General features: G+C 41.0%; 1 protein-coding gene across 2 annotated transcripts; it reads right to left on the bottom strand.

Moving 5' to 3' along the window:
• Nucleotides 1-12390: 12390 nt before the first annotated feature.
• On the bottom strand, nt 12391-15428 carry LOC147984214 (uncharacterized). 2 transcript variants are annotated; one of them, XR_015615038.1, is made up of 3 exons: nt 15006-15428; nt 14709-14831; nt 12391-14627 (listed from the first exon to the last, which is right to left on the bottom strand). XR_015615038.1 is itself a non-coding variant. In XM_087539708.1 (3 exons), exons 1-3 carry the CDS (start codon nt 15200-15202, stop codon nt 14572-14574), a joined length of 366 nt encoding a protein of 121 aa, XP_087395834.1. In that variant the 5' UTR covers nt 15203-15418; the 3' UTR covers nt 12392-14571. The 2 variants fall into 2 exon arrangements, 1 of the variants encoding a protein (XP_087395834.1); XM_087539708.1 differs by having other exon boundaries at nt 12392-14627; nt 14719-14831; nt 15006-15418.
• Nucleotides 15429-15892: the final 464 nt, after the last annotated feature.

The raw sequence follows: 15892 nt of genomic DNA, 5'->3' as shown, positions 1-15892 counted from the left end.
AAGATTCATATGTAGGACGATAGTATTCGGACACCGGAAGTGTTCCGAGGGTACCGGGTACGTATCGGGTCACCGGAAGGGGTTCCGGGCAACCCCCGGCAAACTATATGGGCCTAATGGGCCAAGAGAGGGACAGACCAACCCCTAAGGGGCTGGTGCTCCCCCTATAGGCCGAAATAAGGGGGAAAGGAAAGGAGGTAAGGGAGAAGGAAAGGGGAGGATTCGGCCTCCCCCTCTCTTTCCTTCCTCCTCCGACACTTATGGAAGGGGGGAGGCCGACTTGTAGGAGGCGCCCAAGTAGGATTATGCCTACTTGGGGCACCCCTTGCTGCCTCTCCCTGTCCCACCTATATATATGTGGGGGAGGGGGCATCGCTAGAACACACAACATTGATTCCTAGCCGTGTGCGGCACCCCCTTCACAGTTTACGCCTCCGGTCATATTGTCGTAGTGCTTAGACGAAGCCCTGCACGGATCACTTCACCATCACCGTCACCACGCCGTCGTGCTGACGAATCTCTCCCTTGACACTTTACTGGATCAAGAGTTCGAGGAAGGTTATCGAGCTAAACATGTGCAGAACTCGGAGGTGTCGTACGTTCGGTGCTTGATCGGTCGGAATGAGAAGAAGTTCGACTACATCAACCGCGCTGTCAAACGCTTCCGCTTTCGGTCTACGAGGGTACATGGACACACTCTCCCCCTCTCATTGCTATGCATCTCCTAGATAGATCTTGTGTGAGCGTAGGAACTTTTTTGAAATTGCATGCTACGTTCCCAACACTAGGGAACTAGATCCCATATTTATAGGTTTTCACAAAGTTTTTTCATGAGAATGGTGCTCCCAAAGTGAACTAACATGTGTTTTCAAATTGAACTAGCTCAAGTTTTGCTTCCCAAAGTAAACTAAGAGTGCTTCCAACGTGCGGGTGAATCACACTTGTGTTCACGCAGAAGCACAACACCTTGATAAACAAAAACAATAAAAAACCAAAGAAACATACGTTTTTTAAAACCAAAGAACCAGAAAAACCTGGATACCAAGACCCCCAACCCCCTCCCCCCTGCGCGTGCGGGGGAAAAATAATATAGAAAACCCCTAAAAAGACCACCTCGCAAGGAAGTGTCCAACGTGCGACACGTAGCAGCGCTGGCGCACTAGCACTTTCACAAGTGACTTCAACAAAGCACACCTAAAGGGTGCACTATGACCAGCTAGTTGCTCCCAGAGATGATGTTCACAAGAAAATGTTCCTCCTAGAGCCGGAAATCCCCTCAATTTTACCTACGTAATTCGTTTTTGGAAAGATACAACTTTACATGGCTTGTTGGGTCTTCGTGTTTTTGTTGGTCTAGTCCACTGGGCAATGTCGCCCGAAGCAGTAAGCGATGGGTGCCTATCTAAGAGTGTTCCTAGTCACTCCTTAACAATGCCTTTGGTTGGGGGGAGTTGAAGTTAGGGAATGGGAGTTTAAGATGGGTGGGACATAAAATCTCTTGATTGGATCAGGGACTTGAGAATTAACAAGGGAAGGGGAATTAGGAGGCCTAACTCCCATAGATCTCTTCCCTGGGGACCCTGGTAATTAAACAAAGGAATGTCAGTTGACGTTTTTCAAAAAGTGTTACAGATTTGTTGGCCCACCTCACGTGGTGAAAGAAAAAAAACTCTAAAAATCCTAAGTAAATACTTCCGACAACATCATTTTACCTCCAAATAAATCGGCGGACTAACTGCTCCCTAATCTATAGATGCAATGCCAAGCACGAATACATCTCAGCCAAGCACGGGCACTCAGCAAGTTGAATCCCATCTATTTTTTTAAAATACAAACCATCTGATTTTTCTACGCAACAGAGCTTGATTATTTATCTTTCCATTCACAAACCGATGCAGATCTATTTTTCTTTCTACTTTTTTTTCTGCCTTCACATGTTACATATTTGTTTCATCATTTATGTGTCCCCTTCCTTTTCCTTTGTTCGTGATAATTATTCTCACAAATAATTCCCACCCCACACCAAATATGGGATTGGGAATAGTCCACTTCCCAATTCTAATCCCTCGGACAACTCCCTCTCATAAATTCCCATTCCCTTTCCCTTAAACTACCAATCATGCTGTAAGCGCCAGCTAGCGAACTAGCGCTCACCAGCCCGACGTAGTGGGCCGGCCCAACGGCGTAACCTTCCCTGGCTTGTTTGCTTGATCGTGGCTCAACCGTTTGACTGGATGATCATTGATCAGTTGACTATTGGCCAGTTGACCCATTGACCTTTGACTTTTCAAAAAATTTACAAAAATAAAAAAGTTCCCAGGACAAAAGAAAGTTTAGGAATTGAAAAAAGTTTGCGAATTTGAAAAAAAATCACAAAATTTGGGAAAGCAAAATTCTTGAACCAAAAAAGTTTACTTTTTTTAAACGGAGGCAAAAGGTTTTGCCTCATCCATTAATTCAGCAGAAGAGAATTGCCTAATTAATTAGCAAAAAACCGGGAGTAAACCATAAAAAAGTTTATAAATGTTGAAATATTCATGAATTTGAAATCTGTCATAAATTTCAAGAAATTAAAGGATTTTTAAAAAATTCACAAAATTCAAAAAAAATCTCACATTTTTAAAATAAATATTTTTGAATCATTTGTGAACCTGAAAAAGTTCATAAATGTGGAAAAAGTTCCCGAATTTTAAAAAGTTTTCATGAGCTTTTGATTTTTTGGAAATTTTTAAAAAGTTCATAGAATGAAAGAAATGTAAACATATCTAAGAAAAGTTCACAAATTTTGAGAGTTTTTTTGGAAATTTAAAAGTTCATTAATTTTAGGAGTAAAAATATTAATGAAAAAAGACAAAAAAGGATAAAAAAAGGAACAACAACTGGTTGAAAAAACTGAATTCAAACAACACAAATCCAATGAAAATAAAACTACGCCAGAAGCTTGCAAAAACCTCACAAAATTGGAAGAGGATTTGCCATTGGTCGACTCTGTGAGGGCACTAAGATGGGACGGGCCATAAAATTCACATTGCTCGGGGCGCCATGTACGAATTGTACTGTACATGACGCCTTAAGTGCCGAGTAGAAATTAGGGAATTTCCTTTTTTGAGGGAAAATCAGGTAATTTCCTGTATGACGCATTAAGCGTCCAATTGTTGCCAAATACACGGGGGAGGAGCACACAGACACAGTGATCTAGTGGGACGTCCCATTTTAGGGTAGGCAGAGGGGTTCTAGTTCGGTTTTGGGAACCTTCCAGAATTCTGAGCCAATTTGTACAGGTTTTGAGAAATATCTAGAAGGTTCCTAACGGTTTTTTCTTTATTGTCTATTGTTTTACCTTTTTAAGCTTAAAAAGTTTCTAAAAATGTTCATAATTTTGGAAAAGTGTTTGCATTTCCAGAAAATATTTACAAATTTGAAAAAAGTATTCATGTTTAAATAGTTTCATTTTTAGGTAATATTCAAAATTTGGAAAACATTTATATTTTCAAAAAATATTTATACATGAAAACCATTCTCATTTTTCATAAAAAGGTTCTCAAATTTTTCAAAAATTTAAAAATTATTCACAAATTTATATATGTAAAAAACCACATTTTCAAAATCTGGTCAAAAGAAAATTAAACACTCACATTTAAAAAAATGTTCACAAAATTGTTTTTGAGTTCACAAAAAAGGTGCACTTATTGAAAAAACATCGCTACAGTTTTTGGTTCACTACAGTGTCGACTGTTCGATACAGGCGCCTTATCCCTGGTTCTGATTCGCTACTATGAGTTAGTTGGCCGGCCCAATCGGGGTGCTCCTCTGTGTGGGAGGGGAACAACCTGCCAATTAGGGCTCATTTGGTTGTTTGTGATGGAAAAGCGTGGGCAATAAACCCCCAAGCGGGGATTTCCCTGCTCGCATGAGATCCCTGTACAAACCATTGAAAATGCCATGTTGTTGTTTGGACAGTCACATAGGAGAGGAGGGAGGAGGGGAGCCTACCTTGGTCGAAGGAGAGGAGGGAGGAGGGGAGAGGGTGAGCCAAGGCTTTCCTCCCCGACCCCTCGAGACATGGAAAGTGGCCCTGTGGAAGCGACGTGGATCGGGATGCAGAATCCCTGGTCAATGGGCAACGAAATGCATCGACAGTTTTACACGGGTTGACTTGCCCCGCGGGCAGGACGCCCTGGTTTTCGACGGGGATCCCTGAGGGATTCCGTGAAACCAAACAAGCCCTATTATCGGGTGGCCCTAGCTCTTACACTTGATCTATATGTGGATCGAGTTGTTATAATGTGACTGGAAACCGATTATTTCGAAGATAACAGATGGTATAGATGACATATATGGCACTATTATCAGAGAAGTCAATGCTCGGGCAAGAGAATTCACAAGCTGTGAATTTATTTTTAAAGGTTGAGCCATGAACTGTGGAGCTCATAATTTAACTAAATTTTCATCTTCTTTAGATGCTGGTCATCGCTTGTGGCTAGGGTACCCCATGACCCAATAGTGATTCCTATAAACCTTTCTATCGATTAATAAAGATAGGTTTACCGCTAGAAAAACCTGACACAGTTGGGTTTACAAGAATATGGAACCTAAAAAAAAGTCTAATGCAATATGAAACCCTAAAAGAAAAATCTAACGCAATATGAGCCGCCTGATGTCCTGCCGGGCTGGAGCGAGGCAACGATGAGGCGCCGATTTGATTTCTGGTATGGCTTTTGTATAGGAGGTCCCAGGCGAGACATAGTCGCGTTGCCCATCCAGCACAATATGGATCGCGTGCTATCCTGCCGGGCTGGACCGAGGCAGCGTTGAGGCTGCAGAACTGATTTATGTTTTGGCTTTCTATATTTGTTTTGTCATTTTGGCAATCATATATTTGGAGGCACCCTATTCCTTAAAAAAAATCTTTAGAGACACTCGTTTCCAACTTCAACAACTTCACTATGCACATCGGGGAAGATATCCTGTGATACCAAGCATCACATGATACCATGATACCACATCTAGAAACTCAAAGTTTGTGCATCAAAAAAATTCAGAAAAATGTATGGATGTTCAAAAGACATCTGTCTACCATCCCTAAAAAAATCAAAATCAAATTCGAAATATACATGAAGAAACAAAAAAGACATATCATCATGTGAATAGTGCCAACTTTGCTTTTGTCTTTTGTGGCACTATTCATGCAGAATTTGTCTTTTTTATTTCTCAGTGTGTGTTTTGATTTTGGATCTGAATTTTTTAGGGTTAGTAGACATGTGCCTTATGAACACTCGTGATTTTTTTCGAAATTTTTGGAACCACAAAAATTAGAGTTTTCAAACTTGGTATCATGGGATATTTTCCCATGCACATCGTACATATTTTTGTTTTTCTCCACCTAGTAGAACTTCACCTGAAAGTAAAGGCATTCACTTCAGGGCATCTTGCTCGAGAAGTAGCCGCGCCTCTCTCACCGCAGAATATTTCCTTCTTCCCGTTCCCGGTCACCATTTCCCGCCCTGGGTTTATGGTGGCTCTTTTATCATCTCCTTGACGAAATAGATTATATCATCTGAGATTCTAGGTAGCAATATTGGATCATCATTTTTGGACATAATAATTCAAGACTGAGCGTGGCTCTAGAGCAATTTGAACATGCAGCACTGCCTTTCTCGCTGTCCAGCAGCCGGACGAACCATCTTTACAAGTTCAGTGGATCATACATTATGTGATTCACTGTTCTTTCCTGGCACCTAAGTCCTGATGGTCCATTAATCCAGACTTCTAGCCGCCGGCATTACATTACCGTGGGCGTGGTTGGCCGGCCGGCAGCCGCGTCACCACACATCAGCCAAGCCCCTAGACAACACACATGGATCCGTTTCCAACCTCAACAACTCCGCAAATCGCACATGATTCCACTTCACCCTTTCTGTTTTCTCCATCAAATCGCGCGAAAAAGAAGGGCCTTGAGGGCATCTACGAGAGAAGCAGCCGCACCGCCGAATATTTCCGTGCTCCTGGTCACTGCTCGGCCGTGACATGACTGGCTAGCTAGCCAAGCGACGAGAAAAAGGCAGCACCATAAAATGTTGAGCTTTGCTTCGGTAGACCCCCCTCACAAACCGTATAAAGGTAGTATTGTCATTTGTTCATAAGGTATATTTATACGATATGTTTTTCTAGGGGAATATTTATACGATATGTGATATGTACAAGAGGTACATAGCAGATCGGCCGCCCCTCACACACCTCCGTCCTGGGCCTGGCCCATTATTCTTCTACTTCTTTTAACCTTCAAAAAATTGTTGTGAGAGGTAGGATTTGATCTACCAACCTCTTAGTTTTCTTTCACCACCATAACCAACTGAGACAACCCACTTGCTGTGTCTAGTTACTTTTTTTACTGCTCTTATTATTGCGCATCTTGTCAGTTTAGTTTTCTTTTTTGGAAAAATCAAATTAGGGACGCAGCACGCCGTCCATCCCGTGCGGCCGCTGCGCGATGGACCAAGTAGTGCTTGTCCCGTGACTGCCGCATGCGCAGGAGTTTTATAGCACCACGACTGCGGGCATGTTGGGGCTGTGTTACAGCTATACACAACGGAGCTAAACTACTAGTACTCTGTTATATTTACTTTCGAACAATCAAATTGGCCATGCATTCACTACAGGATAATGAAAAATTTCTTTCTCATGCTACAGTGACCGGTGGTAGGTGACCACTTGGCATGAGCGGTAAGCTATATCAAAAACAATTAACAAAAAAAATGACCGGTGGTAGGTGTTAGTACATGTTTCTTTTATCAAGCTTCATACTAGCTTAACACAATTAAACATGTAGGCAGGTCCAACAAATAATTATGGCAATTGGATGCTCTTATATGACCAATTAAAGGCCCCGTACCAAGTTGTTTTTGTTTTCGACAATTTTTTTATTTTCTGGAGATTTCTCGATAAAAAGGGCCGATAAATGGCCAGACGTGTAGCAACTTGCATACTTTGTCGGAAATCGTTCAAATATGACATGGATGCCTACCATGGGAATGCCCACTACTTGCAAAAAAGTTCATGGATATGAAAACAAAGTTTGTAAATTTAAGAAATATTCACAAATTTGAAAAGCTCACGAATTCTAGAAAAGGTTCAAGATTTAGAAATAGTTCATTGATTTTAATAAAGAAAATAAAATGAAGTAAAGATAAAAAATAGAAGGAAAACAGGACAAACAATAACGAAAAAGTAAAACAACAAATTTTAAAAATTGTTCATGTTTCGAAAGATGTTTGGAAATTATTCATGTTTTGAAATTTTGTTCAAATTTCAAAAAATATTAGGTCAAATTCCGTTCATAAATTCAATAAATATTCGGCATTTCAAAATTGATCACATTTTTTCAATTAGAGTTTCAAACTTTTTTTCAGAAAATATTTCTTATATGTGAACACTGTTGCGTCTTCTTATATATTTCGCACTACAAAATAATGCAAGCAGCTGTGTGGGGAACTGGCTAGCAGCGTAGGGCTCTAGCTGTAAGGTCTTGAGTTCAATTCGTCAGGTATCCGTTTTTCTTAATATTTTTATGTTCCTTATATTGGACGTGGCTTAATGGGCCGGCCCGTGCAATTTGTATACGAAGTCTCGCAACGTACTTTTAAAAAGGACAATTTTACTCTTAATTATGAAGGTGTATGGGATAATCTGAGCCATCGATGTGTTTAAGGGGGGTCTACCGAAGCAGAAGTGTAAAATGTTCTGTGCAACTTCTTTACGGTTGCCTGGCCGGGGCCCAGGCACTTTTACCACAAATCCAGCACGTGCAAAATGGCGTGTATAGTATAGTCGACACAGCACTCACAGTCACAGACATCACTAGACCTTCGGGAAAAATAAAGCACTCAGAGACATCCCATCGCATGCATGCATGCATCTACACCATTTTCTTTCTTTCTTCCTCGAAACAATCTGCGGCAGTAGATCAATAACGAGCCAACAGTAACAGAGGCACGCATGATGCCCGGATCATGCATGATGGATCCATTAGAGTCAAAGATCGTCTACCTCCACCTAACTAAAGTTAACTAGGTTCTCTATGGCAGGGCAGGCAGGTTCTACACTGTTCAAATGTGCGAGCGTGCGTGCAACTTTTTCAACTCGTCGATCGTGCTTGTCACTATGTGCCTTCCAAGATTATTCCGCAAGCCTATGGCTTAAGCATCACCTATTATTGCATGCCTTCTAGCAAGTACTACAAGTAACTACTGATGCCATGAGGCATCCTTCATTATTCAGGCGAAATGGTTAGGGATAAAGTGATGTGCATACTCTGCCGGCCTAGCTTGCTAAGCACATTCCGATATGATTAGTTTGCCTTTTTCTGGACTTCCAGGCGCGTAAATCAGGAATTAGAACGACCGAAGAATCAAGGCCTAACGATCGATGCGATTTGGTTTGCTTTAAAGATGCCATAATTTGTGAGGTCCAGGGATGTTTCAATCAATTAGGTTGATTGCCTGTAGGTACTGGGTGGTCAATTGATTCTGGAGGTGCGTGCTTAATTTGTAACCTAAAGAACATGGAGATCTCTTGATCCTGATTGATTTGCACATGTGGGAGGGAGACAGATGCTAGAGAATCACCGGTAAAAAGCACTACCAATTCTTCACACATGACAGTATATGGAACTCTTTAATATTAAGAGTATAGCAGTATATATTAGTATACATTCCCACTAATACCCAGGCCACAGGGGAAAATATTGACTGAGCTGAGCTCTGCGTCTCTATTGCCCTTTCGTTTTCATCGTCCAGTAGTCGATACGATACATGTTTACAGATGCGGTTAATGTTATATTCTCTCACTTAATTTACTTGGAGACATACACTGATTTTATAACATGTTGATTGGATGCAAATGAATATATTTGTGGCCAGGCAGCTTTACCTCTCCAAAGGTTAGACCAGAATTGGGTGGCATCCTAGAGAACGTACATCCTCCCTGGTGATAAATATTCTTGCAAGGCTTATGGTACTTTTGAATACATTTTCTTGTTGTTTTTCGACTGAAGAAGCTCAAAGCTCCCAATTTCATTGCCTGAAACTGATAAACAGACAGTAGTATTTTTTGTCCAGCATTTCAAGCGCACGCGTGAACATGACCATTTCTCGTCAAAGCACTACATATGCAACCATAACTCTACCAGTATAACCAAAGACTAAGGACAGAAACCACCAATAACACAGGGTATCAAGACAACACTATTACAGCATCTAGAGACATAATCCATCAACCACGCCATATTCACTCTGCATAGTGAGAAAGAACTCCAGAAAACCTTCAACCACTTTTGATCCGAGGCACACTGTAAATCCATTTTTTTTCTGTAATCCAATTTTAATCCTAAAAACATTTCTTTCGTAGGGCATCATCTTTTTCTGGCAGAAGCAAATTTGTTTTCTCCACTCCAAGTAAAAAGGAAATCATAAAAATGAACATTTATGTATCGCAATTTGTTTGCTGATCATACATGTTTTTATCACAATTCCAGGCACTCAGGACATGCCGTGCCAACCGATCGTGTCCTGTCTTAAACATGCGTACTACGCAACTAGACCGATATAATACTAAAGGGGATGCAAAACCTAACCAGAAGTTGCTACGATAAATTAAGAGAGTGCCAAACCGTGCGTGCATAATTTGACTTAATAAGCAGAAAATTGTACGTTTTAGTCTTACTATTATTTTCGAGAATTTCAGTATTAGTTAAAAATGGGTGGTCTACATAGCAAATTAAAAAAAAATTAGTAACCCTACTAAGCGAAGTAAGTTGACAAGCAAATCTGGAGGTTAGGTCAGTAGTTTTTTGCGTGAATGCCTACTTGATGCACGCAAGTTGATGGTTCTACTTCCTCCGTGTTTCTAAATACATATCTTTTTAGAGATATCAATATAGACTATATATATATATACACACACACATATATATATATACATATATATATATACATATATATATATACACACACACTAGCACATATGCCCGTGCGTTGCAACGGGGAAAATTGATGTTTTGCACAAGTATAATGTTCCACAGCATCGGATTCATTATGAAGAACATGTTGCGACGCATTATCGTCCTTCTACAAAATGAACATAAAAAAAAAACATCGCAATTTAGTCGTGTTCATATTTTCTTTGCGGGGCGTAATGTCCCACTGATTTCATTTAAATACAATCATTTTTAATGACATTTAAGTATGATCTTTTCATTAATTACCATAAAGTCCTCACTCGTTTTAGTCGGGAATCAAATCCTTCCTTTTCTAATTTAGTAGCCCCAACACATTAAGGCCTATAGATCCTTTCTTTTAATTATCCTACCTTTTTATCTCAAATCATTCATGTAGAATTTATTAAGACAACAATCTTTCTAATAGTTATTCCACCGATTTACCCATAGTCCTTTCTTTAATTAGCCACATTCGTTCAAATATTATATTTAAGCCCACAACCCTTCCTTTATTAGCTCATTCGCTTAATTAGCTCTCCCTAAACATGAGCCTTGGACCTCACCCTTCCCCATCTACAGGAAAGAAGGGCGATTTGTGCGAACCCCGGGCTCTCCACCTCGCCGTTGCCGAATCGGTGGCTCCCTCGCCCTCCGCCGGATGCTCCGGCGGCGGGAGGACGGGGGAGGCCCGATTTGCAGCGTGTACATAGTGTAGGAGTGCCTAGGGAGCCAGCCGGTGGCGTCGTCGAGGCGGCAGTGCGACTGGATTGGCTTTTTGCGGGTTTTGGTCTCCCCTTCGACGACGAAGTTCCGGTGGAGCTCCGCGGTGGACCAGCTCCTTTCTTCGTGCTCGCTGCTCGGTGGAGAGGCCATGCACGGTTCCCCCGTGCCGGAGATCGAGGGATGGCGATTCCGGCGGTTGAAGATCTGGAGAAGGAAGGCGATGTTGAGCGGTGCGACGACGACGACGGCCATGGGTGTAGGTCCTCAGGGACGTTGATCGGAGACTTCCCGTTAAGCCTGGGGGCTGCTTTGATCCAAGGCGTTAGCGAGCAGCGGCGAATAGCGCGTCACCGGCTCGTCCACGACGCCGGCGTAGTCGGGTCGCAGAGGGGCTTGGTTGTAATTTCCTTTTCTGTGTGGACCTTTCAGTAATTTGGCCGTTTTAATATCAACTCTTTTTCTGGCAAAAAAATAAACATGATGACTGCCATTCGTATATTTAGAGTGAGTTGGGATTAGTAAATATTAAAGGTGCATAAGTCTTTGGTTGTTACATCTAAGAGATACACAGGAGGTCTTGTGTTCAATCCCCACAATGTTGATTTATTTTGACCCACGCGGTCTCTCTATGAAAGCCCATAAAAGACCCGTCAACATACAAGTAACTGGCCCAGATCGCTTAACGTGTGTAAACCAAACATAAAGTACTAAACCAAACCAAGAATACCTATTCCCTTTAATACTATATTTTACATAGTGTGTTACTGTATTTTTTATGTACCGTTACTGGGGTGTATATATATATATATATATATATATATATATATATATATATATATATATATATATATATAGTAACGCTAAACTAAGCGTGAGTGTAGAATAACTTATTCTACACCCCAGTAACGGTACATAAAAAATACAGTAACGCACTATGTAAAATATAGTAATTTTTGTAAAAATGTAGTAATTTACAAACTTAGATGATAGAAAAATATTTTTTGAATTACTACATTTTATACACCATTTTACTAGATTTTGTATATATCGTTACTAGGGGTATAGAATAAACTATTCTACACTCATGCATAGAATAGCGCTACCCTATATATATATATATATGGTCGCGCTATTCGTCACCCAGGGTGAGGAATAGTTATTCCTCACCCCACCCCGCTGCAGGGACAACCTCAGCCGAACGAATCAGTTTGGCAATCAGGGGGGGGGGGGGGGGGGGCCAGCCCACACGTCTTGGTTTTTTTTTTTTTGATAAGGCAGCCCACACGTCTTGGTACTACTACTTAGATGAAAGTAAGATTTGTTCCATAACAATGTAATTTTACAAGATGCCCAAAATGCCCAGCCATTGTACAGGTACCTTCCCAGAGTCATTTTGAAAGGAAAAAAAGACTATAATGGAGCCAACGTAAATTAGCCTAAAATCTCTTGCTGAAGTTGGAATATTGGAGTGACTTCAAAGCAGAAAAGTCAGCCGAGGTAAATATGAGGATTTTGCAAACAACAAACCTAAACTAAAAAGTCAGACATAAAGATGTGTGCGGCGAACGGTTGACAAAGGTAAGAATTCTCAGTGGCAATGTGAAATAAACATATGTCGACGTAAGAAATCTCGGTGCCGATATCATTTTTTTTAAGTTGTGCCGATATCATTATATTGATCACTGAAAAATCACACAACATAACTGTAACCAAATGATACAAATCGTGGTCTCATGTCCATAGAATAAATATTGTAATTAATCTATGTGGCAAATTACACAATGCAGATAAAATGGTGTTTGACTGCTGTCGTTCAGTTTCATATATGTGCATTTAGGTTGACACCTCCAGTATTAGCAGAATCCAGCTGTTGTAACAAAATTGCTCTTAGAGATTGACCATGTTCATAGAAGCATTAGCGCATTGTTGTGTGCCCATCTCTGCATCCTTCTACATCAGTTTATATGCCTACAAATGTGGCTGCATCCTTGTTAGTTCAACTGACAGATGCTTTAATACAAATTGCAAACATTGCGACACGATATGATTCATAGTAGCATCGCTATGGGACAACCGAGAAAAAGATTGTGAATTCGCCATTCAGAACAAAATGGGTTCTTGGGAATTTAATAATTTATACTAACGATGCGCAAGGAGCCAAGGATATAGAAATAAAATGTGGTCAATGAACAATCGCGTCAACTCTTGTTTTCATAAAATTGAGAGGTGGCATATTAAAGAAATATCATGGAGGAAAGTTCAACCATTCAACAGCTGTTCTGTTCTAGATAAAGCTCTCGCTAGGCCGTGCTTTCACCCCCACATTATCTCTGACATCTACACATTTTTGGTGAATGTCAACTATGAACATACTCAAATCACATAGGAACAAAGAGGCGATGGAAAAAAATCATCCGACACAAGGGATAGGCAAAAAACAGAGCTGAATAACTAAACCAATCGATGAAAGGGGAGACACTGCACATATGAATGTAACGAACAGTCGTAGACAACCTATATCACATGAAAAAATTATCACAAAAGGTGCCATTCTTTGAAAAAAATGTCAAAAATGTACAATTGTTTGAAAAGATTCCCTTGAACAAATATCTCAAGAAAACCAATGAGCATATCATGGTGAAGATGAAAAATAATAAGAGAAAACACTTACATCCAGAAGACGATGCACAAGTGAGCCATTTTTTTCTTTTATTTATACATGAAAAGTTGTTTAGCGAGTCATTGATTAGTCAACATCAGTAAATTAATTAACATAGATTAGGCACATTACAAGCCAACATTGTATCGCAGCATGAGCATCTTTAGAATATCGACCTTTCATGCACAAATGCCTATAAGTGGACCTGACCTCCCAAACAAGCTCACCGTATTTCTGAAGGACATACAAAAGGCTGAATGGAGGAAAATTCCATAAAAAAGTAGGGTCGTAATAACTATGAGATGACCGCACAGAAAGTAAGCCCATAATATTCATCAGCTGGAAGGATGTACCTTGCCGGCCGAAATCTGACACAGAACTTGGATCTCTGAAACAAGCAACTGCAAATGCTTGGTTTGGAGCAATGAAAATTAACACTGGACCATGAAATCCTAAATGAGAAATGTAATAGATTCTAAACTAATGGATTCAGGATCGGGCTCACCTTAGGTGACAGCAGGTTATAACACAAACACAAACAATAATGGTTGAATTATTGTTTGTAAATAACAGAAGCTAGAATAAATTTGTAGGAGTAAAAGTGGACTGAACTATAGAAGTAATACTAGTTACCCTATATGTATTATGAACTGAAATATTAGAAGACAAAAGTTATATCTGCCAATAAGTCATTGAAAGCCAATTCAAATGGGAAAATCCATTATAATTCTTCCTGATTCTGCACCTACAGACCTGAGTTGCTTCTCATCTCAGTACAATCTATAATGTCTGCTTGGTCTTCTTTGAGCTAAAATGTTCTCTTGAAGCTAATATAAATCCCAAAACTAGTGCATGAACCCACTTATCTTACACCCAACGTTTTATAGCCTAATTCTATCGGTACGATCAAGAGACCTCTAACCTACATAGATCTAACAATGATTAAACTAATTATCTCTTATTTCTTAATATAATAACTAACATTTACTGAACCATGGAAGACAGAAAATGCAGCATATATATTGGTACACTAAACTAAGGAGTAATGAGACACAAGCCGCTGAACCAAAGGAGTCATTAGACACAAAAGCGTTGGTAGCTCTCCATTTATGGAATATAGGAGATTAGTAGGAGGGCTGGAAGCAGCCTTGCATCAGATCCGGAAAGAAGCTCTTTCTTGATTTGTCCCCAACATCTAATCTTCCACCTCGTGGACCAAATCACCATGGCCATGCAAATTACTGTTCAGTCCTGAATGATATAGGAAGGAGGACATTATCAAATCGGGCAAAGGCCGTACTAAAACTTGCACCGAAACATAAACGAGTAAACCTTCAGGTACCCAGCAGAGGGATGCATAAATAGATGCGCCAGAATCTAGAACCAAGGCAGCAGCTGCAGCTGCAGCCGGCAAGTTCTGGCAAGGACGGGAGAAGAAGTACAGGGGCACAAATCCTGGCAAGGACGAGACAATAATTACAGAGGCACAAACGCAGCAGAGGGATTGCATAAATAATATGCCTAGGTTCCTACATGGATAGGGAAAGTATAATCCTGGATTGGGATAGGACGGGGGAAGAATTACAGGGGCACAAATCCTGACAAGGGACCAAAGTGTTGAGAGCTCACCGAGTCACCGTGACATCGCCGTACTCGGCGGGATGGAGCAGCACCGCCGTCGCCGGCGTAGGGCACGAAGCGTTCGCAGTCGATGCAGCCCCGCTACGTTTCCTGGTACTGAGGAACCCGGAGAGCTCACCAAACCGCCCAAGCCACGGACTGCCACTGAGCACCACGCCGTTGAGCCTGCACCGCCACGGTGCCATCACCAACCACGCCGCCGCCCAAGACCTAGGCAGCCGCCGAACCTCACGCCGCCCATTTTCTCAGGGACCAACACGACGTCGAGCCAACCAGCCGAAAACCGTTTGCAGCAGATATTCTTTTTTAAGGGAAGTTCGCAGCAGATAGGCTGGGTTCGAGTCAACGCACGACTCTGATGTAATTTTACGGCGAGGGGCAGTGTGCTTTTTTGCAATCGAACGGCGGCTTGGCTGGATCTCTGGTTCAGTCCATCGACCAGGGTGAAGAATTACTTATTCTTCATCCTAGGTGTTTAATAGACTTTCTATATATATATATAGTGTAGATTTACTCGTTTTACTTCTTATGTAGTCTATATTAGAATCTTTAAAAAAAATTATATTTAGAAACGGAGAGACTAAGTGACAAAATAAAGCGCTTTAGCTACAGAGCCAGGCCACTTGTTGGATCCTCAAGGACATGAGCATCGATCACTCAATCAAGCATGGAGCACTGCTACATGCACGACATGTACCACACGAAATACAGACGACACACCATATCCACCGTTCAAAGCACAAGGCTAAACATCACCAGCCTGTTAGATTAGCCATCGTCTAAGTGTCGTCCAGCAAAGTGTCGTGTGTGAAGTGTTTGGCAATTTTTCGTGTTTTGACCCTTATCTGAAACCTATTCGAGATTTGACCCTAGTT

This window comes from Triticum urartu, chromosome 2A, assembly GCF_056163025.1.
Source record: "Triticum urartu cultivar PI428250 chromosome 2A, HENAU_Tu73, whole genome shotgun sequence".
NCBI classification, from domain to species: Eukaryota; Viridiplantae; Streptophyta; class Magnoliopsida; order Poales; family Poaceae; genus Triticum; species Triticum urartu.
This window is presented reverse-complemented; position numbering and strand designations above follow the sequence as displayed.

Bases quoted from the DNA above. Each gene is read 5' to 3' on its own strand.
- LOC147984214 (XM_087539708.1), bottom strand. From the start codon at position 15,202: ATGGCACCGTGGCGGTGCAGGCTCAACGGCGTGGTGCTCAGTGGCAGT. The intron at 14,832-15,005 runs GTGAGCTCTCAA...CGTCCTTGCCAG, and splicing joins GGCGATGTCACGGTGACTCG to GATTTGTGCCCCTGTACTTC. The intron at 14,628-14,718 runs GTACCTGAAGGT...TATATCATTCAG, and splicing joins TTTATGCATCCCTCTGCTGG to GACTGAACAGTAATTTGCAT.